The sequence below is a fragment of the Candoia aspera genome, chromosome 13 (assembly GCF_035149785.1).
Source record: "Candoia aspera isolate rCanAsp1 chromosome 13, rCanAsp1.hap2, whole genome shotgun sequence".
NCBI lineage: Eukaryota > Metazoa > Chordata > Lepidosauria > Squamata > Boidae > Candoia > Candoia aspera.
Window position 1 is genome coordinate 7232906 of NC_086165.1, and position 26741 is coordinate 7259646.

Here is a 26741-nt window from a genome sequence, read left to right on the forward strand (position 1 = left end):
GGATCTGCCTTGTATCTCTCAATGCTCAAGGTAGGCTGTTCAGCGCCAACAGTGCACGATCTGTGGGGGAGAAGGCTGCTGACCTTCAGTTGCCAAGTTTGCACAAGGTGCGGTTTGGGGGGGTTGATTCGGTAGCCCGCCCTTCCTGGCTTTGTGGATCATGCAAAGCCAACCGTTTCACCAAACCACCGTCCAGGGCAGGACGAAAGCTCAGAATTCCCTCTGGCTTTAACAGCCGCGGAGGGAGTTCTTACAGCCCTTCAGGGCTGCCCTGAGGTTGGGCACGGGGACCCCCTCCCCGCTGCCCTGAGTTGCTTGTCGAGGAAGCCGGGGCCGCGGGTGCAGAGGATCCGGGAAACGGGGTCAAAGGGACCGGTCCTGGCGCCCTTCCAGACCGACTTGGGGCTCCGGGCGACCGGAGCTGCCTGGCCGGTTTGCGGCGCGGCAGAGCCGCTCCGAGGAGGCCGCGGACTGGGCGGGGCAGGGCGGGGCGGGGCGAGCGCGGCGGGGAAAAGCGGCGCGCCTGCAGGACCCGGGCTGGCTGGCGGGCAGCGCGGCCGGAGGATGAAGCTGGAAGTTGCCGTGAGTGCCGTGACCCTGCGGGCGTCCTCGCGGCGGCAGCGGAGCCCGGGGAAGGCTCACACGGTGCGTCCGGCCGAGGCAGGCGCGGAGCGGGCGGGCAAGGTTGGGCGCAGCGGTCCGGTCGCCTCCTGGCCGAGACCGGTCCTCCGTCCGTCTCTGGGCCCCGGCTGGCCGGGGTGCGGGGAGCTGGCCGTGCCCAGGAAGGGTGAGCTCGGGAGGGCGGGGAGCGCGAGGCGCGCGAGGCTGAGCCGCGGGAAGGGGCTTTGTCCCAGGTTCGGCCGCTTGTTACGGGGGCCGGAGTTCAACAGGGAGAGGAGGAGAGAACCCCAGGGGAGCTGCAGCCTGAAGCCTTCCCTTCAGGTCGGAAGAGCTTTTCCCTGCGCGGGAGCGAAGGGAAACGCGCGGGTGGACCTGCCTCTCCGCCGGAACGGTGCCCGGCGGACTCTCTTCCCGTTCCACCCCGCACCCCACAAATAGCCCTTTAAGGGAAATGTGTTTCTTAGGAATGAGGTTTTCTGGAACCGGGTCCTCTTCCTCTCCGCCTGCCATCTTATTCCTGGTTAGCAGCTCTGTGTGTGTGGGTGTGTGTGTGTGTGAAGATACGCGATTGCGCACCTGAACATCCCCACGTGCGTTGGTGCTGGGTGCGGGAGAAGCTAACGCGGCGCGGTGCAGTGCAAGACATGCTGGCGGCGGGGCTTCCTCTCTACTTAAATAAGGGAATGGCATCAGCGACCTTTCAGGACGCGTTTCGAGTCGGGCAAACTTCCTTCTGGCGCACAGACACTGGCCTCCTGTTTGCACAGTTAGGCGGGGGTCATAGAAGGAGGACTGATTCCTGCGGATCTATTCGCCGCCCTGCAGCCCAGCCCTCGCTCTCTTCGACTTTCCCTGGCTGCTAAGGAAAGCACCTGCTCCTGGGAGAACAGCTGGCCCATTGTGCGACTCCCAGCCAAAGTCACTCAGGGACAGAAAGGAGAGGTCTGAGCCCTGGAAACCCAGAAGCCCCTGCGCACTTGTGAGTCGGCTTCCTGCCTTGGGTCCAGCGGGATGAGGACAGACCCTCTCTGGCATGGAGACATTTGGGGCCAGGGCAGAGTGACCCCTTCGTCCCTGCCGATAAAGACTGTGGGAGCGCAAACTTTCTCCATAGGCTGCGTGGCAGTTCTGTTCCGTTAAGCAAGATGGGTTGATAGTCCTGTTATTGCCGTTCAGAGGAACTTATTCCACTTTTTCTCGAAGGTAAACCTGTGTATTGGGGCGGTGCTCTTTGGTAAACAGCACTACATCTGCCATCTTGAGAAGGAGGACATGAGAAACCCGCTGGGTGATCCTGAGTTAGGCACCACATTTGTCTGCAGAAGCAATAAACTCTTCAAGTGTTCCGACGGAAGGGGGTTCTTTCCCCAGCCTAATCAGAGATTGAATGCACAAATAGACAAAAGTACAGGTAGTCCTCAACTTATGACCACAGTTGGGACCAGAATTCCCATTGTAAGTCATTGCGGTCATAAGTTGAGTCACCACATGACCAGACCCATTTTATTACCATTTTTATGGTGGTTGTTAAGCAAATCCAGCTTCCCTACTGGGTGTATTTTGCCAGAATAACAGCAAAAAACTCGCAAAATGCGATCATGTGACCATGGAGGGGTGCAATGCTTGGAAGTGCTTTATGGACCATAGAGCACCCATTCCGAGGCCATTGTAACTTCAGACTATCGTTAAATGGATGGTCATAAGTCAAGGACTACTGTATCTATCCAGGTGTGGTCTCTCTGCATGCACACACACACAGGCTTTAGGAGAGATGGAAACTACCCAGGTGTTTTCTGAAGTGTGTCACCAACTTATTAGATGCATTTCCCAGGCCCAGAGAGAGTGGCTTCTGATTAAAGGGCAGCCTTCACTTGCCCCTCCCATCCCACTCCTTTGCTTGGGCCAGTGTTTCCGAACCTTGGCAGCTTGAAGATGTGTGGACTTCAACTCCCAGAATTCCCCAGCCAGCAAGCTTGCTGGCTGGGGAATTCTGGGAGTTGAAGTCCACACATTTTCAAGCTGCCAAGGTTCGGAAACACTGGCTTGGGCTCTAAGCCTCACTCAAGCTGCTTCCAAGGAACATGTCTTCAGAGAGAGCTGAGGGGGCTGCACGGTAGGAAAAGCCAAGATGGGAACCAAATCTGTTACTTTGTTCAGGAATGCCGAAAAGCATCTCCTTCCCAGCCCACCCTCTCTAGCCATGACTTCTGGAACTCTGTGGCCTGCAGGCAAGGGCAGCTGCTCTTCTGCACCCAGCTGGATTACAGAAGCAGATATGAGGAAGTCAGCAGGGACATACGTGAACGAGAGGGAGGGGCTGCGAGTTTGACCCACGTCTGGGTGCTGTTGCAGGTCTTCAGAGTGGAGATTGTGTGTAACGGAAGGAAACATTGCGTGGAGAAGCGCTACAGCGAGTTCTACGCACTTCATAAAAGGGTGAGTAAAGGGGACGACACCCCCTTGAGTCAAGCCTTCGTATTTTGGGCATCAGCACAGGAGTGTTTTGTTGTTTTCTTTGCCGGTTTTTGCTTTCCTATCTTCCACTTTAGCCAGAGCCCTGGGATTTCTTAGTGGTCCCCTTTCCAAATAGTAGCCAGGGATGGCCTTGCTTTGCTTTTGAGGATTGACTAAGGTTGGCTATGTGCTGCCACCTGCTGGAAACAAGAGGGTCGTATGCCCAGGATTCCATGTGTTTCCCATCTCAGCAGGTTGAAACCCACCTGCCCATTTTGAGCACTGCACCAGACCATGTGTGGCTTAACTTGTTCAAGGACCACATACAACTCTGGTCCCTCAGTTTGCCCGTTCCTTCTGCAGCCCAGCATCCCAGAGGGGCTGGGCGCTTCCTGAAAGCCCACAAATGGAAGGCAGTAGAAGCAAACTTCCTCTGAACATGGAGGTTCTACTTAAAGCCATCTGATCAAGCCTCAGTAGGCTGGGCTCTATTTCTCATGCATGATGCTGATTGCTGCTTTTGCAGAAGGAAGTCGTAGAAGGGACCCAAGAGAAGGAACACAGCGACATTTTGGTGTAGATTCCACTTGAGTTTGGTAGGAAGAAAAGAAGGTTCCTAACCCTGAATCCAAAGTACATTTCCTGGCAGGTCAAACACAGATTTGTTGCTTTTTGGATATTTCTCTGATTGAGAGGAATGCAGGAGTCTTTGGCTTCTGGGTTTTCTTTTGTGAATGAGAAGATCAGGACCAAAACCTGTCCTGATGGCCATCTTGACCAGTAGTATCTAATGGGGAAAACATAATTATGGATTTTTTCCATTGAAATATTTCTATCTAGCCCAGTGTTTCTCAACCTTGGGGACTTGAAGAGGTGTGGACTTCAACTCCCAGAATTCCCCAGCCAGCAAAGTTGGAGTTGAAGTCCACACCTCTTCAAGTCCCCAAGGTTGAGAAACACTGATCTAGCCTAAGGCATCATTGCATAAGTAGTTATGTAGAGGAGATCAGCAATGCAAGTAAACATGAGCAATTTCAGAACCGTAGCTGCTGCTTGGTCCACCTCTGTGGATGCCCATGTCCTAAGAGGCACCGTGTCCTTGTTTCTCTCCTTAGATCAAGAGGAGTTGCCAGGTTCCTGATTTCCCACCCAAGCGTGTGCCCAACTGGATGGTGAAGGTTCTGCAGCAACGGCGCGCAGGCTTAGAAGCGTATCTGCAGGTGTGAGGGGAGGGGAAGACAGTTATTCCCTGCTAAAACCACAGATCCCATTTGCTTTCTCGTTCTATATTCCTGGGGGGTGGGGGGGTTCACGCCACCGCCTTGTTGCATTTCCCGCAGGGTGTCATCTTGCAGAACCAAACGCTTCCCAAGGAGCTCCTTCATTTCTTGAAGCTCTGGCACGGAGACCAGGAGCCCCATTTGGGGTGAGTATTCCTTGGGAGTGGGAAACAGAATGAGGGGCAGCAAATTCTCTCCCCCATGTCGCTGTTCAGTTGAACAAGGGGGACTTGTGGCCCTCCAGGTGGCCAATGGTGAGGGATGCTGGGTGTTGTAGTCCAGGATCATCTGGAGGGCTTCTATTCTACATGAATTCCAGTGCATTCTTCTTGTCTTGTCCTTTTGTTGTTGTTGTTGTTGTTGTGCCTTTATTTGTTCACCCCTCTCCACCCTGCAAACAATCACAGTGAAAATCCAACACCAAGGACTGATTCACAAACTACAGTACAGGTAGTCCTTGACTTACGACAATTCGTTTAGTGACCGTTCAACGTTATGTCGGCACTGAAAAGAGTGACTCATGACTGGTCCTTGCACTTACGAGAGCTGCAGTGTCCATGCAGTTACGTGATCAAAATTCAGGCGCTTGGCAACCAGCTTGCACTTACTATGGTTGCAGCTTTCCAGGGTCACGTGATCTCCATTTGTAACCTTCCCAGCCGGCTTCTGACAAGCAAAGTCAATGGAGGAAGCCAGATTCACTTAATGACCATGGTGATTCGCTTAACAACCATGACAAAAAGGTCATAAAATCAGGCATGACTCACTTTACAACTGCCTCACTTAGCAACAGAAATTCCAGTCCCAATTGTGGTCATAAGTCAAGGACTACCTGTAAAGTGTAATGTGATTTCTTAGATTTGGTTGAGTAGTAGATGAAGACACCTGTATTTTGTTCATTCAACAAACACAATGTTTTAACGGGTTGAAATACAGGTTAGTTTCAGGATACCTCTAGGCTCTTCTATTGTTAGGATCCTTTGAGTCAGTCTTGACTCCCGGTGATTACATGGCCAAGTCGCTGTGGTTTTCTTGACAACAGATTGGAAGTGATTTTGTCATTGACTTCTTCTTGCTAAGGCTGCGAGAGGGACTGGTCCAAAGTCACCCAGATGACTTCCTTGCCTAGGGCATCACTTGAACTCACTGTCTCCCAGTTTCTAGCCTGGAGCCTTAATCACTACACCAAACTGGCAGTCAGGTCCATGGTGACCACATGGACAGTCCATGCAGTTTTCTTGACATTTTTCAGAGGTGGTTTGCCCTTGCCTCTTCCTTCCTAGGGTTGAGAGGGACTGGCCCAAAGTCACCCAGTTGGCTTTGTGCCTAAGGTGGGACTAAAACTCAGATCCTCCCATTCTGGTCCAGTGCCTTCACCCACTACATCAGACTGGGCCATTCTGGCCACTGCAAGTCTTCAGCCATTGTCCAGGTTCTTACCTCCAGAGATGGGTGGCCCAAAGGAATATACTGATGGGTCTTCTCTGGTTCTGGTCCTTAAAAGGAGGCCCATTTGTAGCTCCTGAAACTCTGCCAGGAGGCCCTCCCACATTCCTCAGGGCTTTCGGGGAACAGTTCCTGTGACAGGAGAAATCTAAAGTGGCGGGTGTGAAGGTGGCCTTCAAGTATCTCCAGCTCTTTCAAGGGGCAGCTTCTGAACAGCTGGGCTCTCGGAGAAGGTAGCTTATTTTAAACCTTGGTTACCTCTGTGCAAAGAAGACGAGGGCATGGCTGACCCCCCAAATTAAATATGTAATATAGTCTAACAGTAATGTGTTGAGCTGTGCTTTATTGACTGTCTTGTCATGGCTTCCTAGCTTCTCAATGTTCTTTTTCAACAGATGGGATGAGAATTCTTCCATGCAAGACTCCAGGCAAGTTGTTCTTTATTTTGGGGGGGGGGGCTGGGGGAGCACCCCAAGCTTTTGCTTTCACTGGTGAGAGAGATCCGGGTACCAGCTTGCCCTTATTGTTTATCCCACCTTTCGCCAACCTTGTATGTTCCAGGCGTATTGGATTTCCATCATCCCCGCTCAGCTGAGAGCTGTTGTGTCTTAAGGAGAAAGATGGTATTCCAATAAATCTTGAAAATGCCAGAAGGCTGGTTCACTCCACAGTCACGTTTCTCCAGCAGCACAAAGGTGTCATGAGTAAGGATGGCGAGCAGGGGGCTCTCACCCAGACTGTCAAGCGCATGCGTAGCACTGAGGAACTGTTCAGCCATTCAAAGAGACACAGATCGGGACCGCCTTAACCTTTGGGGTTTATATGGCTGGGTTTTCCCACGCTTTCTCAGTTTGTTAGGATTCTTGTTAAGTACTACTAATAAATATTAGAGACCAAGTCCTCGCCTCAGTGTGTTTCCTGGTAATCAGGACAAAAGGCTTGACTTCTAGCACTAAGCAAGTGGCGTTCCCTTTGTCTGTGGCACGGGGAGGAAGGTCTCCAAGGGCCCCAGCTTGGCCCAGCTCCTTGGCCTGGCTCCATCCCTCTTTGAGCGCAACTCCTGGCATCCCACTCCAAAGGCATCTGTAGCCCTCCACCTGGAAAAAAAACCCACTCCTCTGCTCACCCTAAGCGCCGTATGCCCCTTTGAGTGGCTCGGAGGACGGAAGAGGTGGGGCAAAGCAGAAGGCTCTTTGCCCCCTTCCTGCTTGTTCTAACGCAGACGTTGGCGCGCTCTTTTCTCCCAGCAGCCTCAGTGCCCAGCTCTCTCACCGGCCTGTCCTAAGCTTCCACAGCGATCCCTACGTGCTCCCATCCTCCACAGGTAAGCCTTGAGAAGGCCCCTTTCCAGGGGGCTTCTGGGGGGCGTGACGGAGGAAGGGAAACTTCCCTTTGCTAAGGCTCTGCTGTCCAGCAGGAGTCCGAGTCCAGGCTGGGAAAAGGCAAACGGGTTCCAGAAGCAACAGGTGTCGTAGAGTCTGGGCCGAGAACAAGGACAACGCGATGGGAGTTTCAGTGCCGAAAGCTATTCTGGGATGGATTTCTGGCGGAAACTAGTTCCCCTCCCTCCTCACAATGGGGAGACCTATGCTCTTCCAAATGTTCGTCAGTGCCAACACCCAGCAGCCTTCACTGCAGGTCAGGCTGGCTTGGGATGGCAGCAACTTCTAGATGTGTCATGGGACCTCCCTCACCTTTGCCAGAGAGGGAAAGCGTAGAGCAGCGTTTCTCAACCTCTGCAACTTTAAGACGTGTGGGCTCCAGCTCCCAGAATTCTCCAGCCAGCATGGAGAATTCTCCAGCCAGAATTCTGGGAGCTGGAATCCACATATTTCAAAAGCTGCTGAGGCTGACGAACAGACGTGTGGGGTCCCTCCAGACGTGTGGGCTTCGCCTTCTCACAGTTCCCCAGCCTGCCTCGCAATTGCAGAGAATTCTGGAATCAAAGCCTACATATGCAGAGGACATTAGGGTGGGAATGCTCACCTTGAGAGACCTGGGCCTCCACGGACAGGTGGTTAACCGATGTGCCTCTCCAGCCTTGGGTAGGAGGAAATGGACCTGTTTGAGTTGTCCTCGTTATGCGCACCCTCGCTGAACCTGAGTTTCAGTCTGGAACTGGTGCCACAAGCTACTTCTGCAAACAGACCCCAGCACCAAGTTTTACGGTTTCTGTGGTTGTCATCGTTATTCTTATGCTTTATGTCCTGCCTTCTTGTCTGGGGCAGGGGGCACAAAATTACGGTTGCAATTGAAATTATTCAACCCCCATTGCAAAACTGGTTGATTGTCAAAATGTACAGACTTTCAGCTGTTTGCAATGAACAAATCAAACAAAAGCAATTGAAATAGCTCAACACAACGAATGCTTCAAGTGGGGTCCCCAAAGTCAACTGAAAACGCAACTTATAATGACTTCTCCAGTCTCAGAATTAGTCAACCCCTTCATGGCAAGCATCATCAGTACTTAGTAGAGCACCCTTTTGCTGTTATGACCTGCTGCAAACGAGATGCATAGCCAGACACCAGCTTCTGGCAGCATTCCTGAGGAATCTTAGCTTATTCTTCATGAGCAATGGCCTCCAGTTCAGGAATCTTCTTGGGTTTGTGTAATGCAACCACCTCCTTCAAATCTCACCAGAGATTTTCTATGGGGTTCAAGTCAGGTGACTGTGATGGCCACTGTAGAATCTTCCAGGACTCCTTCTGCATCCAAGCCTTAGTGGAATTTGAGCTGTGCTTGGGATCATTGTCCTGTTGGAAGGTCCAAGAACACCCAAGCTTCAGCTTCCTTACAGACAGCATGACGCTTTCTCTTAGGATTTCCTGATACTTCAATGAATCCATCTTGCCGTCCACACGCTGCAGGTTTCCAGTGCCAGAGGATGCAAAGCAGCCCCAGAGCATCACCGAGCCACCACCATGCTTAACTGTAGGCAGAGTGTTGTTTTCAGCGTATGCTTCATCTTTCTTCCTCCAGACATACCACTGATCCATTGGACCGAAAAGTTCCAGTTTTGTTTCATCGCTCCATGGAACAGAATCCCTTAACTTCTGTGGCTTATTTACATGATGTTTGAGCATATTGGAGCTGACTTTTCTTGTGCTTTTGGGTCAGTAGTGGTGTACGTCTTGGAGTTCTGGCGTGGGAACCTTCTGTGTTTAGTACGGGCCTTACTGTGCTCACTGAAACCTCAGTGCCTGTTGCCACCAAGTCTTGCTGCAGGTCTTCTGCAGTCACTCGAGGGTTTCTCTCCACCTGCCTTCCCAGAAATCTGGTTGCAGCCATTGACAGCTTCCTTCTTCTGCCCCATCCAGGTAGTGTCACCACTGCTCCTTTAACTTTGAACTTGTGAACTGTGCTTCCAATGGTGTCTCTAGGAACATTCAGTGCCTTCGCTATCATTTTGTATCTTGCTCCTTGTTTGTGAAGGGTGATGATCTCTACTCTTACCTTTTTGGACCATTCTTTTGACTTAGCCATACTGTATTTCTAACATGCAGTCCAACGTGACACTCAACAAACCCCCAGCCAGTTCAGGTATTTCATGCGTTCTAGCTCAAGCACACCTGGTGCAACTAATGAAGCCCTTGATTAGTTGCATCAGGTGTGCTTCAGACAACACCTGTTTTGCATACTGTATGTGTGCTGTTGTGATGGATTCTATTCAGGAGGTTGAGTAATTTTGAGACTGGAGAAGTCATTATAAGTTGCATTTTATTTGTTTATTTATTGAATTTGTCACCGCCCATCTCCTCCCACTGGAGGGACTTTTTCAGTTGACTTTGGGAACACCACTTGAAGCATTCGTTGTGTTGAGCTATTTCAATTGCTTTTGTTTGATCTGTTCATTGCAAACAGCTGACTATCAACCTGATTTGCCATGGGGTTGAATAATTTCGATCTCAACTGTATCTCTGGGCCTGGGCTTGGGCAGCAACTACCTAAGAAGTGAAGGCCGCTCTGCTTTCTCAACTGCAAAGAGAGTACAGGTACTCCTCACTTAACAACCACAATTGAGACCAGAATTTCGGCTGCTAAGCAACGCAGTCATTAAGTGAATCTGACCCAGTTTTATGACCTTTTTGGCGGCAGTCGTTAAGCAAATCACTGGGCGCTAAGTGGACATGTGCTCATTAAGCGAATCATGCGGTTCCCCGTTGATTTTACTTGCCAGAAGCCGGCCAGGAAGGTCGAAAATGGTGATCGCATGACCATGGGACACTGCAATGGCCATACACGCGACCTGGTTGCCAAATGCCCAAATTGTGATCACGGGGACACTGCAACAGTTATAAGTGTGAGGACCAGTCATAAGTCAGTTTTTCCAGCACTGCTGTAAGTCCAAACCATCACTGAATGAATGGTTTGAAGTAAGGACTACCTGTAAAGGAAATTGAAGGTGCTCACTTTGAGAAACTGCAAACAGGCTACTTGTTCCTCTTTTTACCCAGACCTGCTTCCAAATATAATCCTGAGCGGGGTCCTGCAGGGCCTCTACACCCGAGACCATCATCTGCCTGGAGTCAAAGCTTTTAACGGACTTGCGGCTGCAAAAGACAACAGCAGCTACCCACTGATTTGGACTTCGGCTCCTTTGTTTCCTGCCTAGGGAACCTCCATGCTGGCTGCTCAGCAGCTGCCTGCCCTGGAAGGGCAGCCCCCAGCTTCTCTCGCATTAAAAGCAGAGCAGTCGGATAGCGGGCACAGCTTCTGGGCTGAGCGAGCATGGTCCTGGGCTTCACCCAGTGAGGGGAAGAAGATCCGGAGCAGAAGAGCATATGCTTGTTGTGCAGGGTAGCAATTAAATGCACTGTGGATTGGGGGCTGTAATTCTAATTGTGTTTATGTGGGTCTATTGGCTGCATCTCTTCGGGAGCAGAATCCAGCATTTGCAAAACCCATGGGCCTTATCGAGGAGAGGCTGCCTCTAGGGCAGTGTTTCTCAACCTGGGCAAGTTTAAGATGGGTGAACTTCAACTCCCAGAATCCCCTAGCCAGCATGAAGTTGAAGTCCACCCATCTTAAAGAGGCTGAGGTTGAGAAACACTGCTCTAGTGGGCTCCCATGGCTAGGACAAGTTCCTCAAAACCAACCCTTTAAAGATCTTTATAATGTGAATGACTCGTTTCCACTAGAATTCCCAGTGCCCAGGACTGGGATTTCCATTTCCATTTTCCATTTTCAAAATTAGAGATTGCTACTAGCATGCTTTGCCCCATTCTGTTCATAAGAAGGCAACTGCTGTGACCTTTCACTATCTTCTCTGGAACTGGGTTTACACTGTGTGCTAAGCCACACTTGGTGGCACAAACTACAGCTGGCTTGGGTTCTCCTGGCCTGGCTGATGAGGACAAAGGCAAGACAGACGGTCTACAAAAACACAATGGTCGTGTTTATTGGTCCATGTGCTTCCTTACAAAAAAAGCAAGAGACGCAACACTCCTGGGTCACTCAGGAGAGGCCTCGCTGCCCACAGAGGCCGATGATGATGGAGGAAGAGTTGAGCTGTTGTTGCAAGAATGGAGGCCCCACCACCCAGCATGGAGGGGAGGAAGAGAGCAGCAGTTGCTCACCTGCTGGAGGAGGATGAACGAGGCCCCAGGAAGAGCGTAGGGCCTCCAGCCCTTTTGCAGGCCAGAACCTGGCCCTCCAGCAGCCCCAGATTATTCTTTGGCAATGGCATATGGTTTCTCCACCTCAATGACATTGCAGTCCGCAATGATGACATCTTTCAGGGGCTTGTCACGACTGTCTGTCTTAGTGCTTTCCACCTTCCGGACAACATCCTAGGAGGAGTAACAAAGTCCTGAGATGTGGACCCATCTACTGTGGAGGACAGTATCTCAGGGATGTTCTGGTCCTCACCATCTCCAGTTCTCATGGTCCCTACTGCAGCTTGGAGGATCAGTTGAGGTTCCAGCAAGATGGGAACTACAGCCCTCCATAACTTTTATTTTTATTTAGGACAAGGCGGAGAGACCCTGGGTTCTTCAGGTATTATTAAACTACAACTACCAGTAGCCCTGGCCAGCACCCAACATTGGTTGAGAGTTGTAGTTCAACAACACCTGGAGAGAAATGGTTACTAAACCCAGCTTTAGCTAATCAGAACCTCAGTCTAGGGCTTCAAGATCCCAAGGCACTCCCAAGCTGAAAGCAACAGTCAATAAGGCTTGCTTGGGAAAATGAAAATGTTTGCACTTGGCCTCAAAAAGACAAATTTGCCAGATATGAAATCTGTCTGGGGAGACAAGGCAGGGGAGAATCACACAGCCACACCACCGCTATACTGAGAACTCCATTCTCCAGTTATGACCAACATCTGGCAACACTGCCATCTCAAGAAAAGGAGATCAAGCCCATCCAAGTGCAGCTTTTGGTAACTGGGCATCCTCCAAATTTATTGTATGACTCCTGCCATCCCTGCCATGAGGAATAAGGACAAATTTAAGGCAGGTTTATTTTTTTTAACAAAAATACAACATGCTGTGGGGTTGGTGATGATGGAAGTCTTAACAAGCACCCTAACAGTTGGATGCGTCATAGGTCACTGTTAATGAGGCATTCAAATACAGACCAGGAGCCAACTGAGTTGTAGTAACAGTGGAATTCGGCTCTTCTTATTCTAAACCAGTGCATCACTTGCATCTATACCAGCGTTTCTCAACCTCAGCAACTTCAAGCTGTGTGGACTTCAACTCCCAGAATTCCCCAGCCAGGCATGCTGAGGTTGAGAAACACTGATCTACAGAGTGAGCAAGACTTAATTCACACCCGCCCCGCCCCACCTGGAGTCCTACTTACCATCCCTTCCAGGACTTTGCCGAAGACAACGTGCTTGCCGTCCAGCCATGAGGTCTTGACAGTAGTGACGAAGAACTGAGACCCGTTGGTGTCCTTGCCGGCGTTGGCCATGCTGACCCATCCCGGCCCGTAGTGCTTCAACTTGAAGTTCTCATCTGGGAAACGGTCTCCATAAATGCTCTTACCTGGCAAGGTGAGAATAGGAGAGATGGAATGCTGTGCAAAATAGGGACTGAAGGTCCCAACCCTAAGAACTACCTGGCCATTCGGAGCTTCTCTGAGATCCCTGTGTCCTTTACAGGTGTTAGAAGTGATAACTTGGCAGGGCTTTGATAAGATGCCCACCACTGTTCTTCAGCTGTTGTTCCCTTGTTCTTCAGCCATTGTGTTTCCACAAAATGCTACACCAGGATTTACTTATCCATGGTATACCAACTCAAGGGACACCGGCTTGGTTCACACGCCAATCTGCAATTAAGCTACCTTTGGCTGGATTCACCCTTCGCACTGCACCAAATAAATCACAGCTGCCCAGCCAGTTAGAAGTTAAGCCTTCTTATTTCCTCCCGCTTTCATAATTGATTTTACTGCCCATTGTTTTGGCGGGCTGTCCTTTCAGCTTCTTCATTCAGTATTAATTTTTACTTATGCCTATCTTAAACCGTTGTTAGTCACCTTGACTTTCACACTGAAGGATAGGATTGAAAAAATAAAAATTAAAAATACATGTGCAGATTAACCCACTCAAGAGGAAAATGATACCTTAGGGAAAACCATCTTATTGAAGTAGAAGTGCCCAAGAATTAAAGATGGCACCCTCCGGATGGGCATGGAATTCTGGGAGTCGTAGTTTCCATACTCTGGAGCAGGTAACTCCCACAATGGATGTTCAGCCCCAAACCTCAAAGAGAATGAATTTGGAATCACCTAAAACTCCCACTACAGCCTGGAGTCTTACCTCCTGTTCCATCGCCCCGGGTAAAGTCTCCTCCCTGGATCATGAAGTCCTTGATTACGCGGTGGAACTTGCTGCCTTTGAACCCAAACCCTTTCTGGGAAAAGAAAGGAGCAAGGCATGAGGCTGGTGGACGCAGGGAATCCAGATATTAAACGTCAGCAGTGCCCCTGTGCCAGCACCATCCAAAGACAGTGGATTTGTAGTCTGGAATCTCTAATCAGCATGCAACAAAATAATGCTGACTGAGCAGACAGAACGTGGAATTCAATGTTTTCCTAACCAAGCTGAGAACCAAAGAGCTTTTACACACAAAATCCCATCCTTCCCTCTTGGCAAGGCTTCCCCTTGACTTCAGGAGGTCCGTTCTATGGATGGATGATTCTCAGCCACCCAGAGTTGTGCTCTAAGACGGGCGGCCTCTCAGATCTTTTAAATGAACACTAAATAGATCCAAGCTAATATTATTAATAAATGCAGAGGGATCTACTTTCTTCAGAACTTCAACCTCTGCTCCCTGTGGGGGCGGCCCCTTTCCACCCAACAGCAGGGCCAGCCCTGCTCAGAAAAAGCCAGCGCCATGGGGATTTTTCTCCAGTCATCCACAGTAACAGACGTCTCTGCTTCATTTCCCCCCCGTGAAGCATCGTCACATCGCACCAATCCGGCACCTATTTTTGCAGGCAGTCAGAAATGCCCACATCTTGGAGCCAGTGTCCAACTTACCTCTCCTGTGGATAAAGCAACAAAATTTTCAACCGTCTTCGGAACCGTCTTTCCAAAGAGGCCGATGACCACACGCCCCATATCTTCGTCCCCCATCTTAATATCAAAATACACCTGGAGAGAAGAACAGGGGCTGTCGTCAGGGACTGGAGGCCTAGCCAAACTTGTTCCTATTCTGAATTCAGCCCGAAATCCTGGAAGCCATCTCTGATTCCCAGGCACCAGTTGCTGAAGTCTGCCCCCACAGAAGCTCTCTTTTGCCACCAACCACACTTTATGGATTAGGACAGGATTTCTCTCAATCAGGGTTCTGCTGACCCCTGGAGTTCCACAAGAGGTCACTAGGGGTTCCCTGGGAGATCACAATTTATTTTAAAAATTATTTCCAATTCGGGCAACTTCACATTAAAGAGGTCAGTTTCAGTCTTTATTTTCAGTTTAAGAGCACTGTTAATGCAATTATGCAGGCCTACCCATGAAATGAATATAATAATTTTGTAGCTTCTGGACTAAATTGGAGCCTGAATGTGCAGGGGTTCCCTGAGGCCTGAGAAATATTTCCTCTTGCGGAACCCTAGGGTTCCATGGAATCCTGGTTGAGAAGTCCTGGTTTAGCTGTCCTTCCCATATACTGATTGCACTTTCAAAAAAAAAGTAATAACAATAAAAGTCCACAAGGTGATTTATATGAGGCTGAGGATATGGGGAAAGAAAATAACCTGGCAGGGATAAATTGTGGGGGATCTCTATTAACTTTTAATTATAAGACCTAAGGGAAGAATAAGTATACAGGCCGTCCCCGTTTAGCAACTGCCTCGTTTAGTGACTGTCTGCAGTTATAACAGCGATGAAAAAGTACGTTTATGGCCAATCCTTGCATTTACGACCTTCACACATCTGTAAAGCAAAGGAAAGCTGAAGTAGGATCATAAGTACAGTCGCTGTTTTGCTTAGCGACTGCTTTGCTTAACGACCAAGTGGCTGGTCCCAATTGTGGTTGCTAAACAAGGACTGCCCGTATTAGGTTTTCTTCTTTCAAGAACAAAGACGTTGCAAACCTGCAAGAAAGCAAAAGGAATCAGAGAAAAGTGACAAAAATAGACCCATCTCCAGGAAAAACTCCAGGAATGCAGGAAATCTCCAGGAATACAGATTTCAGCAACAACATAAAGAGTGCCTAGTGGCACTCCTACTTCTACGGAGTGGGATTTAAAAAGTGATGAGTACTTTCTCTGAAGGCTGATGTCCTCCCGTAAAGTAAACACCCGTAATTCCAAGCCAGCATTTCTCCCCCACTGCAAAAAAAAAAAAAAAAAACGGGGGGAGCCTCACACCAACCAAAAATACTCTCAAGTCTGGACCAAGCCTCCCAACGCAGTGGCGCTGCGGGTTAAACCGCTGAGCTGTCGATCGGAAGGTCAGCGGTTCGAAACCGTGCGGCGGGGTGAGCTCCCGTTGCTCGTCCCAGCTCCTGCTCACCTAGCAGTTCGAAAACATGCAAATGTGAGTAGATCAATAGGTACCGCTTCGGCGGGAAGGTAACGGCGTTCCGAGTCGTCGTGCCGGCCACATGACCCGGAAGTGTCTATGACAACGCCGGCTCCAAGGCTTAGAAACGGAGATGAGCACCGCCCCCTAGAGTCGGACTCGACTGGACTTTACGTCAAGGGAAACCTTTACCTTTACTTTACCTCCTATCCAGCACAATCAATAGGATAATGGCGTTGTTTATTTATTGCATTTATTTATAAATTACAGCCCAGCACACCTAAAGGGGCCCAGGTTGGAGGAAGGAACATGGTGTGTCTTTGCAAGCCCACCAGATACGTCAGAGCCCAAGAGCCAGGCATGCACAATGTCATCAAGCGCACGCCGTACATTACTTAGCTCGTGCCAATCATATCGGGCAAGGGATGAAAAATACGCTTTTTGGTTAATAGCTGTGATGACATCGCCACGTGTGTGATGTCCTTAGAGGCTTCTACCAGACCTGGGTGCAAGGACAGAGGCCGCTGTCTGAGTGGCCACCAGCCTTTGCTGCTTTTCCTGGAATACACAACAGGACGTTTCACGGACGTTTCCACAGGAGGCAGAACCTGGGCTGGATCTGGGACCGTCCAGAGCTGCTGGGAGTTGGGTGGCTTCTTATTATCATTATATATTTTATTATTATTGGTATTGGTATCATTATTATCTCAGCCTTAGCTAAGGGTTCCTGGGAATGGCAGAACCCCTTGTAAGAGGAACTAACAGCAGGGCCCTCATCTCTCCACCCCTTTCTTTCTTCACCAGGACATCACAGTCCAGTTTTAGTTTTCTGAAAATGCCCTGTCATCACCATGATCATCGAGTCCCTTAACTTCGGGGACTCGAGAGACCAGGCTGCCATCCTTGTGCCTCAACCAGCCGGGAAATAATCCCGCTGAGTCCAGGTGGGCTTTCTCCTGAGCAATCCTGCAGTGAGGCAGCATTTGAGTTCCCAGAAAGGAAGAAAAAGCATCATCCTGCATAAATCTGCGGTCTTCACGCGGCTGTTTGGCTCCCAGAGGCCGGCCTGCCAAGCCTAACCTCGCAATCGAGAGGGGAGCGTCGGAGACTGTCGCCCCAAGATCTCAAGCGCTGCAGCTGCAAAGCCCCATTCTCGGCAGCAATCCTACTTACGGACGACTCTGGTTAAGATGGGTGTGTGTGTGTACGCGTTACTCGCCTGCAGGCATGCTAAGGTCCCCCGGATCTGTCCACTTACCTTGGAATAACCCTTCCCGGATGAAACCGAGGCAGACCCGCCGGGGCTGGGGCGGAAAAGGCTCGCGCTCCCCGGCACTTCATTTCCTTCTGAACGGCCGCTGCCGTACCAGAGGATTACGGTCCCCGCTTCCCCCCACCCCGCTTAACACACGTGCACGTGTGTGAATGCACGCCGAGGAAATAAAAACTGCCCGCTCGCCGGCCAGCAGATGCAGGGTGAGACCCGCCCGGGCAATGGGCCAGTCGCTTCCAGCCTGGCCTACCCCTCCAGGCTGTTGTAAAGGGGGCTAGCCATCAGAAGGGCTGCCGCGCGTGCACCAAATCCTGCCGCAGAGCAAAGCAGGTGGGGGCGTGATGCACGGGGGAGGGTGAGCCTGGGGCCCCCCCGCGCCTGCCTGCCTGCCCGCCTGGCTCGCTCACCTTCGACGTGACCTTGGGACCCTTCTTGCGCTCCTCTGCATGCGCCCCTGGGAAGAGCAGCATCAGGAGACCCCCACCCAGCCCAAGCAGGGCCGCGGCCGCCAGCAACTTCATCTTCCTGCGTTCGCAGCCCCAGCCACGCCAGCCCGGCCACAGTGCCCGCCGCGCCGCCAGCATCCGCCCCCTTCCCCCCTCTCTCCTTCTGTTTCCCGCCCCCCTCCCCCCTGCCACCGCCCCAATGGTACAGCCCCGAGCCGGGCGGAGCGTGGGCCTCAGCGACAGGGATTGGCGCGTTCCATCGCCAGAGGGGGGGGGAGGACGGCGAAGAACCCAGGCGGCGGCCGCAGCTGCGACAAAGGAATGCCACGTTTCCAGCCTCGTATTGGGCAGCCGGATCAGCCAATGAGAAGCTGGCACGGAGGGCAGCGGCGCGCCCATTGGGCCAAGTGGCAACAAAGAAGAGGCAGGGAGGAGGGAGGCACGTCGGGTGAGACTACGTTACCCAGAGAGGAGCGCGGGCGAGGATGTTACCGCTCCTCCCTTCTAGCGGGCAGTACAACTGAGAGGCAAGTAGACAGGATCCGGGGTCCCTGCGGGAGAGAGCGGCGCTCCCGGCTCAAGTTTCCATTAAGCGAGGGAGCCACCGGATCGCTTTTGGCCGCCTGCCGCTCGCAGCCCTACCTCCAAGGTGGTTGTGCGGATGCAGTTAGGAGAGATCTGTATTGATCCCTTTGAGCTCACGGAGGAAAGCTAGGCTAGAGGCGCAAAGGGGGTGGGCTCTGAAGGTTGCAATGCTGTGGCCAAAGTTACTCCAGGATAAATCGAGTTCTTTAGACCACTGCTTCTCAACCTTGGCAACTTTAAGAGTGTGGACTTCAACTCCCAGAATTCCCCAGCCAGCAAGCTTGCTGGCTGGGGAATTCTGGGAGTTGAAGTCCACATGTCTTAAAGTTGCCAAGGTTGAGAAGCACTGCTTTACAGCATCATTCAGAGTGGCACAGGATGCTTCATGGACAGATTATATAACTTTATATTCTTAATTATTCAAACAGTAGGCTTAACCTCCAAAATAAAAAGCAGATCCAGCTCTGGTCGCTACTGCTGAATGTTTACATTTTAGGTCCAGAGCAAAAGGGCTGTTGGAAGCTTGGTGAAAGACTGACCTGCCTTTTGGCTCCTTACATGAACAGAAAATAGGAAACAGTGATTTGTCTGCCAGTAATACCTAAAAATCCATGCACTAAGATTTAAAGCACCCAAAAGGGGGCCAGCTCCATCAAAAATTACACACCAGTAATTCTAGCAGTCTTTGATATAAATGTTGCCTGCAGAGGAACATGGCTACTCCCATCTGAACTTTTAGAGGTTCACCATATACAGGTGAAGCAGCCACACTTAAAACTGAAGTCTGGTTTAAGCCTTTTTATAAACAAAAAATAAACCTAGTCTTTGCAGACAATAAGTTAACTTTTTGAGTAGGCAGACCGTCTGTCTATATCATCATCATATTTTTTTGGTGCCTTTGAGTGAGTGTTGACTCCTGGCAACTGCCTGGACAAGTTCCTGCAGTTTTCTTGGCAAGGCTTTTGGGAAGTGGTTTGCCACTGCCTCCTTCCTAGGGCTGAGAGAGACTGGCTGGCCCAAGGTCACCCAGCTGGCTTTGTGCCTAAGGCAGGAACAGAACTCATGGTCTCCCAGTTTCTAGCCTGGTGCCTTCACCACTACACCAGACTGGTTCTGTTTATATTATACATGCAACCAAACTGAAGAATGAATCTTTTAGTCTATGGCACTTTCACTTGCCATGTTAAGTTGTGTACAAAAGATTGCACTTACATGTGCAACTACTTCCAAATATTTAATTGAACAATGTAAATGAACCATACATGGCATGTGAAAGCCATATTCCAATTAACCCACTGGTGGCATACAGGGCACCAGTTTGCAGCAGAATCCAATCCACAGACCAATTTCCCAAACACCTGTAACTAGGAATGTATGTGAAATTAGGAATTTTTGTTGTTGGTGGTGTTGTTTCACCTTGGAGCAGTTGTTCACTTGCATTACAATTCTCTTGGTGTACACACACACACACACAGGGTACTTTGAACATTTTAAATAGTGTATATGAACTAGGGATTTGTGGACTTCTCTAATACTTTGAAGCCTACAAGTTCCTACCCAAAAATCACACTCCGGCATCTGTTTTCAGTCTGATTTCAAGACACTAATTGCAGGGCCCAAGATTTGGGGCAAAATAATGTACAGAACAGAAGTGAACAGAGCAAAGTCAATGTTTTATTTTACATTAAAATGGTGCAATTAGGGGGAGAATGTATTCAAGGTACACAACATCTCTTGCAATGTCCCATTAAAACAGGTGCATCAGAAAGATCAGTAGCAGGACCCATTTCCTGGCAAAATAAAACCCACCAGTGCTTGAGGAAGGATTTTCTCACACACGGCATATATGAGCCCTTATCGTGGTAACTGTTTTCAAATGTATTTCAAATTGACATTCATGTGGAAAAGGTATTTCACGTTCACCACTGGGTGGCAACAGCAGTGCCAGGATTATGAGAGTACAGTAAAACATTGCATCATGTGTTTCACATAAAACCATTAAAAAAAAAAGGCATTTCAACAAGAATCAGAAATGTGCACATAATGCTTTTAAAAAAAAAGAGGAAAAAAAAAATTTCACAGCTGATTTTTCTTTACGGTAAGAAGAGTCACACTCATTCACTATCCCCATCCCATGTTTTGAAAGCACAAAAGGCCTACAGTAAAAGAAACAGGCGTAATAAATTATACATCATGAGGTTTCCAGTGGGAACAAGCCACTTAACTGCATTTCCCTGCTTGGGGAAGATGCAATATTTGGTATGGTCCACATGCCCCAAAGTCTTAACTCTCCTCTCTCCTGGTCATTGCAGAAACAATTTTTGTCACCATCAAGCCAGCTTCCTAAGTGGAAAAGGCAACCCCTGCTCTAAATTCCACATGGTAGCACCTATGTCATACAGCAATAATGCAGTTAGGGAAAAAAACCTTTTTTGGGGGGGGAGCGGGGGAGAACAAGTGATTGTATTCCTGAGACAGTCTTAAAAGAACGAGAGAGGTTAAAAGCCTTCCTCCTGTCTATGTTTGATTGGCACCTGCGCATTTCTTCGGGAGGGATATTGAACTCTGAGCTGACAACAGGAGCCAGGTAACACACCCGCTTTGGGGGAGAGTCCCTCCCCAGGGGTGGCCCTTCTCCTGGGATTCAGCATGGCTTCCCTCTCGGGTGAGAAAATACAGGGTACTACTGCATGAAGGCATGCTGGCCAGGGTGAACGAGTTCTTCTCGTTTGGCAGTAAAACGAATAGAAGCAATGGCTGCCCACCTTCAAACCCAAGGCTTGCTGCATACAAACAGAGGAGCAAAGAAGGCTTCTCCCAGTCCGACAATCATGCCGTGCAGGGATGGAGAACTGGGGGCCCTCCTGAAATGGCTGAATTACAAATCCCAGCATCCCTCACCACCAGCCATGTGAATCAGCATCACCAAGAGATGCAGGGCAGCAAGATCTGCAGGGCCACCAACTCCCTATTCTTGGTGTCACAAACAGTTCCTATCACTTCATTGCAGCTTACATTTTTCCACACCTCACAGACAATTTCATTGACAGTAAAAACATTCATCTGAAAACGACGTTTGATTCCAATTACTTATGGGATAATGCATAACACAGACACAGCGTAGAGAGCTGCTGAAGCAAAGTACATCCACAACTGTATGTCCTTTCATTGCTAGCCGTCATGCCAACATCAAGGCCTACAGAAAGAGACCAACCTCTCATTCTTCAGTTACTGAGGTTCAAAACTAGTGGAACGCAGCCTTCTGAGCAAAGGGTTGGTACATCCCTTCAAGGCCCAATAAGGGGTACAGAAAAGGCATAATCTGTTCCTCTTGAACCTTTCGTAATATCTTGAGAAAGCAAAGATTATGGCTTTGCACTTACAGGAAAGTACGAATTTGGCAGTGCATGTTTATCACTCCAACACTACATCCAAACTACATGCCAGGGGCTCACCCTGGTATCTTCCATTTACCTCTTGTAAGAAGTCACCACTCACCAAGCCTTAGGAAAGACACACCTACGGAGTGCTATTAATCTAGAAAGAGCTGTAAGTTTGCTCATCCCCCTCTAGGAGTTGTGGTACACGATGGAAACGGAAGCGCAGATCTCAGGTTTTGGATTTAGGAACACTGGGCAGGCCCTTTTGGAAGGGCAAATGTCTCTGGAGCAACCATAGCTAGTTCAGCGGGTGTTTGGGGTATTTTAAAAGGGTAACAACTGAAAGAGAGCAAAATTCTCAAAGCAACCATGGAATTAAGAATTTTCTAATGCTGATGCTGGTAATTCTCAGCATGATATATGTACATTTCTTGAACATTAATGCAGAGCTTGTTAGATTAGCAACTCGAGTTTCTCAATAACAAAGTAAGGAAGTCAGAACTAGCGAACACACCGATGAGAGAGATCATTTACTAAGTTCAAGATATGGAGAGGTCTGTGAATGGGATTCCTGGTCCAAGCAGAGGCATTCACCTTTTTTTTTTTTACGTGACAAAAAAAAAAACAGTAACAGCCAAGGAACATGCATATGTGGAAAGCCCTCTCTCTAGATAATTGGAGATAGTCATCTTTATTTTCTAAACAGATATCAAGTATCTGTTGATATTTTGTTCTTACAGGAAAATTGTGTCAAGCTGGCAAGGAATTCAAGAACTCCCGAAGCAAAGCAACCATCACAATTAAATAGATTTGGCTTTTAATATCCGGGAAAGATACGTAACAGTTTTTCAACACCGCTCAGAAGCACATTATCTGAGGCTGGAAGCCAACACATTTTTGCCTCACTAGAAATGGGAGGCTGCAGACCCACAGGTTGGTATTACCATTTGCAAAGAAGCAATGGAAAGCTTGGAAGCTGTTTTCATGACCCAGACCAGTGCTTTGTGCAAAATGAAGTATTAGTCTACAACAAAAGGAGATCCTAGAAGTAGTCTAGACCAAGTTAGTTTCTCGAGTTCCTATTTCACTCTAGAGATTTACTGTGGATTTAGAAGCAAAGTTATCCTCAGTTTAAAATATAGCTCTCCCTTTCTGCAAGCTTTAAGATGTACCTTAGTAGGGGGAAAAAAATCCCTAGGCTGTCTTGTTCGGTGTAAAAGCATTTCACTTTCAAGATGCAAGGTTTTCAAATGGATAAGAGAAATGTAAATGCTGCTGCTGCTAGAATTAAAGAGCTGCAATTTTCCTTTCTGAATTCTTAGTTTTTAACTTCCTCCAGAAACCAAGCATGGTAAGGATAGATAAAAGACTAATTTTAATTGGTATTTAATGGACAGTAAGTTAATCATTAAGGTACTGCCAAGGGGGAAACTCCCATCTCTTATCAGTGAGGAAAGATGAGGATGATGAGCTGTCGTACCCCAAATTTGGGAAAAGGTAGAACTCAAAGAATGAATGCACAAGTTGCTGAAAATCTAGGTTCTGGCCCACTAATTGGGAAATGAACAGCAATCTACAGCTCTGCAAAGAGAGTGGGTTTCCCTCCACCCCCCAAATAAGATTTTAAAATTAAAACGAGCATCAGGCAGGAAAAGTGTATTTGAGATGAGCAGGGATCCACAGAGTCATTACAGGACCCCGTGGCTTTTTCCCTACAAGCAGGTTCTTTCATTAGCAAACAAGATAGTTTCCTTCCTTCCCAGGAGTGCCCCAAAGTTAGTCACTGATCCACAGGATTGTGTTGCCTTTTAGACAGACAGATTTCAGGAGGTAATTCCAGGTGTTTTGAAGAAGGATCTCTTTCGCTTCACTCTCAAACTGTACCCGAAGTCCTGTCTCCTTGGGAGAAAGACCTTACATTTCTGATATCGATCTCAGTCCGTATCCACGTACATGTGTTAATACGAAGCCTGGGCTACACAACCAAAAGATCTGCAGGTGCTACGCAGATAACTCTGCTAGATCTCGCACCTCTTCTATTCTGCAGAGATGACTGAAAAGCCTCGGCAAGATCCAGCCGGAGATGAAGTGTAAGGCAGTGGCAGTGTCCTCTTTCTGGCAGAGCTTCGCTCCGCTTAAAAGGCCAAAGTGCCTCGTTCATTCCATGGTCGCTTACAGCAGCCTGCTTTTGCCTCTCTGTGCCTTGTCCAAAGTTCAGTCCGGCTGACTTCACTCCCTCCTGCCAGCAGAAAAGATTTTCAATCCCAAGCCGGTCAAGGTAGGCACCATGGAGGAAAACCACAACCGGGGTGTTCAACGCAAGCTGGAAAATTCAAGTAAGCTTCAGGGCACAAACGGACGGTGGGCCATAAGAACCTGGCAGTGGTCCTGGGGGAGTCCTAAGAGGGGCGGGCGGCCTATATTAAGAGGCGGCGATGCACTCCAGCTGAAGCTGAGCACGTGTGCTGGCATCATTCACACCCACGAGGAGAGAACACACACAAACAGCATATGCATCCATTATGTTAAAATAAAAAAAATTAAAAGTGCAACAACTTATATGTTCGTTTGGAACAGACAGTTTTCTCTAACCATTCTGAGAAAGGAGACATCACCGAAGCCAGTAAATCAAGGCAACTGGAAGAGCAGATTGCAATTCTCCGACTGTTGGCTTACTGCCAGGGACTCTGTCAAGGGCAACTAAGAAGGACCACACTGTGGCTGCCAGCTGAAACTCATGGTTTGGGTGCAGGAGAAGCTGGGCTCTTTCAGCAGCATTCTCCTCTCTTCGCCATTACCTTGGCCCTACGGTTCACAACAGGCCCTGGGGAGGGGAGGGGAGGGGAGGGGAGCGGGAAGCACGTGGAAAACCAACAGGAGAAAGGGGGGAGGAACAAAGCACATTCACCAGGAATGCCCATTTCGCTGATCTGTTGTACAGAAGGGAAGGAGGGTAGCCAGCCCTGCCTTCCACCAGGGGCAACCAGTGCCTTGGGGGAGATGCTGTCCTGACTCCAAAAGGACCCTCAGGTATGGAGTGAATGAGGGAGACCATTTGGGGAATCCACCTGAATGTTTATTTTGGAATTTCCCCCTCCTCCCTCTCTCTCTCTCTTTCTCCCTCTTTCTTTTTGGTTTAAAGTGTCCCTTGTTTCTTGACCTTCCCCAACAGGAGCCCCATTCAATAAGACGTGGCAGGAACAGCAGGTACGCAAAGTCCCCAGGGACCTTCAGGAGACACCTGTTATTTCTGGCGTTGGGAAGACTTCTTCCTTTTCCTCTTATAGAAGCAGCAGCACCTGGAGCACAAAGAACAGAGCAAATCAATACAGAGTCCCAGGGCCATCCAGCAAGCCCTCTCCTTCCAGCACAGCATACAGGATGGAGCCCTTCATTCTCAGAAACACTCAAGCACATGATCCACCCTCTCCTGCCAAAATTGATGGCACTAAGACAACTGGACAGCCTGCACTCATTGTTATCACACATCAGGGATCCATGCATGCATGCATGCATGCATGCATTCATTTATTTATAGGACTGCCGTAGTTTATTGCAATCCATTCTGACCTCCAGCTTCTTTCATCCATTTCTAACCTCCATCTTTTTCCACGCCACCTACATTCACCACCAGGAATGTGAACATGGTGCCTTTCAACCAAAAGACTCACACCATCACAAAAGCACAGTCTGAGTCCATATTTTCTCAAAAATGACACCTGGACAAGCACAAAGCTCTTAAGCTGGATGTATGTCTAACAAATAGGAGATTCAGAAGCATGAAGAAGTTCGCAGGAGATGCTGTTGGGACAGATCCAAATAGCATAGGCAGAGGAAAGTCACAGCAGTTGCTCACATGGAGATTAGAGTCAATTATTTAAGAATATGTGGGATGAAGTTTTGACCTAATATGGATTTTGGTCATCCTGATCTGGAGTTTTCAAAATATCTGAGGTAAAATTTTGGGACTGTCATTTGAACAAATGATCCTTCCTTCCTCAGCAGAAAATAAATACAATTTTTTTTTACACAGAAATAAACTCTTGATGTAATCTAAATAAGTTGGAGATTAAGTGTTTAGTAATATTCTTCCCTCCTTATTCCATTGCAAACAAGTAAGTTCAGACTGGAAGATAGAGTTAAATTGGCAATTCATGTTTGCTAACTCCTCCTTTGTTACATTTTTAACAGGAAAAATGTTGTTTTCCATCCTGGTTTTATTCATACCTGCCTGATTTATTATTTTACATAAACAATTTCCCTTTTATCTGACAGGGAACTGAATGCACAATTCACATTAGTGTCAATGCATAAACTTGGCTGATGGCATCTGAACTTGTTTGCTATCTGAATCATTTACATCCTAGTGTGTTATTATCAAAAGTATCTGTAGTTCCAATTCCTTAAAAGCGGAAATTAAAGGGATTGTTTGTTAGGTTGTATGTTCCCATATTTAAAAAGCAGGGTGCTGTTTCTGTTTAATGTTGAATTAAACAGAATTAATATTCTGTTTAATATTAATACATATTCCAAGGTTCTAACATTCAAACAATGTCATCAGTTAAAATCTGTATTAAAAAGACCTTCTAAATCAAAACATACAATCAAGTTGATGGAACAAATAGTTAAAGAGATTTAATTTGAGGCACTTCCTTGGCATCCCTAACTTATCCCTCGCCATTTATGTTCAAAAGTTCAACACCACCCTTGTCTCAAGAAGCTGTCCTTTTTTCTCTGTTGGCTGAAGTCTGATCTGCCTGTCCATCTAACCCATTTCTTCTACAGCACCTTTCCCCAGCTTGGTGACCTGGAGATGACAGGTGTTCTATCACACTAGCTGAGATGACTGAATTGGTAATTTAACAGACTGGTGAATCTGGGCTGACCTGCCTCGGATAAATCACAAATGCAGCTTGCGGGCATCACTACAACGTTGTGTCTTTCACTCTTGGACCCATGCTAACAAGTTTCAATTCATTAAATAAAATCCAAACAAATTATGGAACATATATTTATGCTAGAAAAATGTCAATCAGTGTAAATTAACTATATTAACCTTCCTCTACACCCATTCCACAGAAATACTCTACACCAACCTCTGCTATCTAAGATATTCTTCCTTGGGAACTGATGACACCAGAACTGGGCAGTGCACAAACCTAACCAAAGTCCTTTACCGCTTTGGAATGCATCAACCCCACAAAAGGGATGCTGGGGGCGGGGGTGGGGGGCACATGGCAACCTTCTAATTGTGTGTCCAACTCTTTCAGTCCATGTCA

The 26741-nt window shown here is 48.5% G+C and overlaps 3 protein-coding genes across 7 annotated transcripts in view; 1 reads left to right on the forward strand and 2 right to left on the reverse strand.

Moving 5' to 3' along the window:
- Nucleotides 1–21: 21 nt before the first annotated feature.
- Nucleotides 22–10414, forward strand: SNX22 (sorting nexin 22). Its single transcript, XM_063314356.1, has 9 exons — nucleotides 22–30; nucleotides 136–645; nucleotides 2974–3057; nucleotides 4191–4295; nucleotides 4416–4501; nucleotides 6197–6292; nucleotides 6456–6505; nucleotides 6934–7125; nucleotides 10257–10414. The coding sequence occupies exons 1-9, from the start codon at nucleotides 22–24 to the stop codon at nucleotides 10412–10414; spliced, it is 1290 nt and encodes a 429-aa protein (XP_063170426.1).
- A 762-nt stretch (nucleotides 10415–11176) lies between these two features.
- Nucleotides 11177–17655, reverse strand: PPIB (peptidylprolyl isomerase B). 2 transcript variants are annotated; one of them, XM_063314234.1, is made up of 5 exons: nucleotides 17459–17655; nucleotides 14291–14404; nucleotides 13568–13661; nucleotides 12610–12794; nucleotides 11177–11591 (listed from the first exon to the last, which is right to left on the reverse strand). In XM_063314234.1, the coding sequence occupies exons 1-5, from the start codon at nucleotides 17633–17635 to the stop codon at nucleotides 11469–11471; spliced, it is 693 nt and encodes a 230-aa protein (XP_063170304.1). In that variant the 5' UTR covers nucleotides 17636–17655; the 3' UTR covers nucleotides 11177–11468. The 2 variants fall into 2 exon arrangements, with proteins under 2 accessions (XP_063170304.1, XP_063170305.1); XM_063314235.1 differs by lacking the exon at nucleotides 14291–14404.
- A 2079-nt stretch (nucleotides 17656–19734) lies between these two features.
- The window catches only part of CSNK1G1 (casein kinase 1 gamma 1), a 36978-nt gene continuing 29971 nt past the window's right edge, over nucleotides 19735–26741 (reverse strand). For all 4 annotated transcript variants that reach the window (XM_063314228.1, XM_063314233.1, XM_063314227.1 and 1 more), the window contains one exon: nucleotides 19735–24761. In XM_063314228.1, coding sequence (XP_063170298.1) covers nucleotides 24707–24761 — 55 coding nt within the window. In that variant the 3' untranslated portion in view covers nucleotides 19735–24706. The remainder of the gene's footprint in view (nucleotides 24762–26741) is intronic.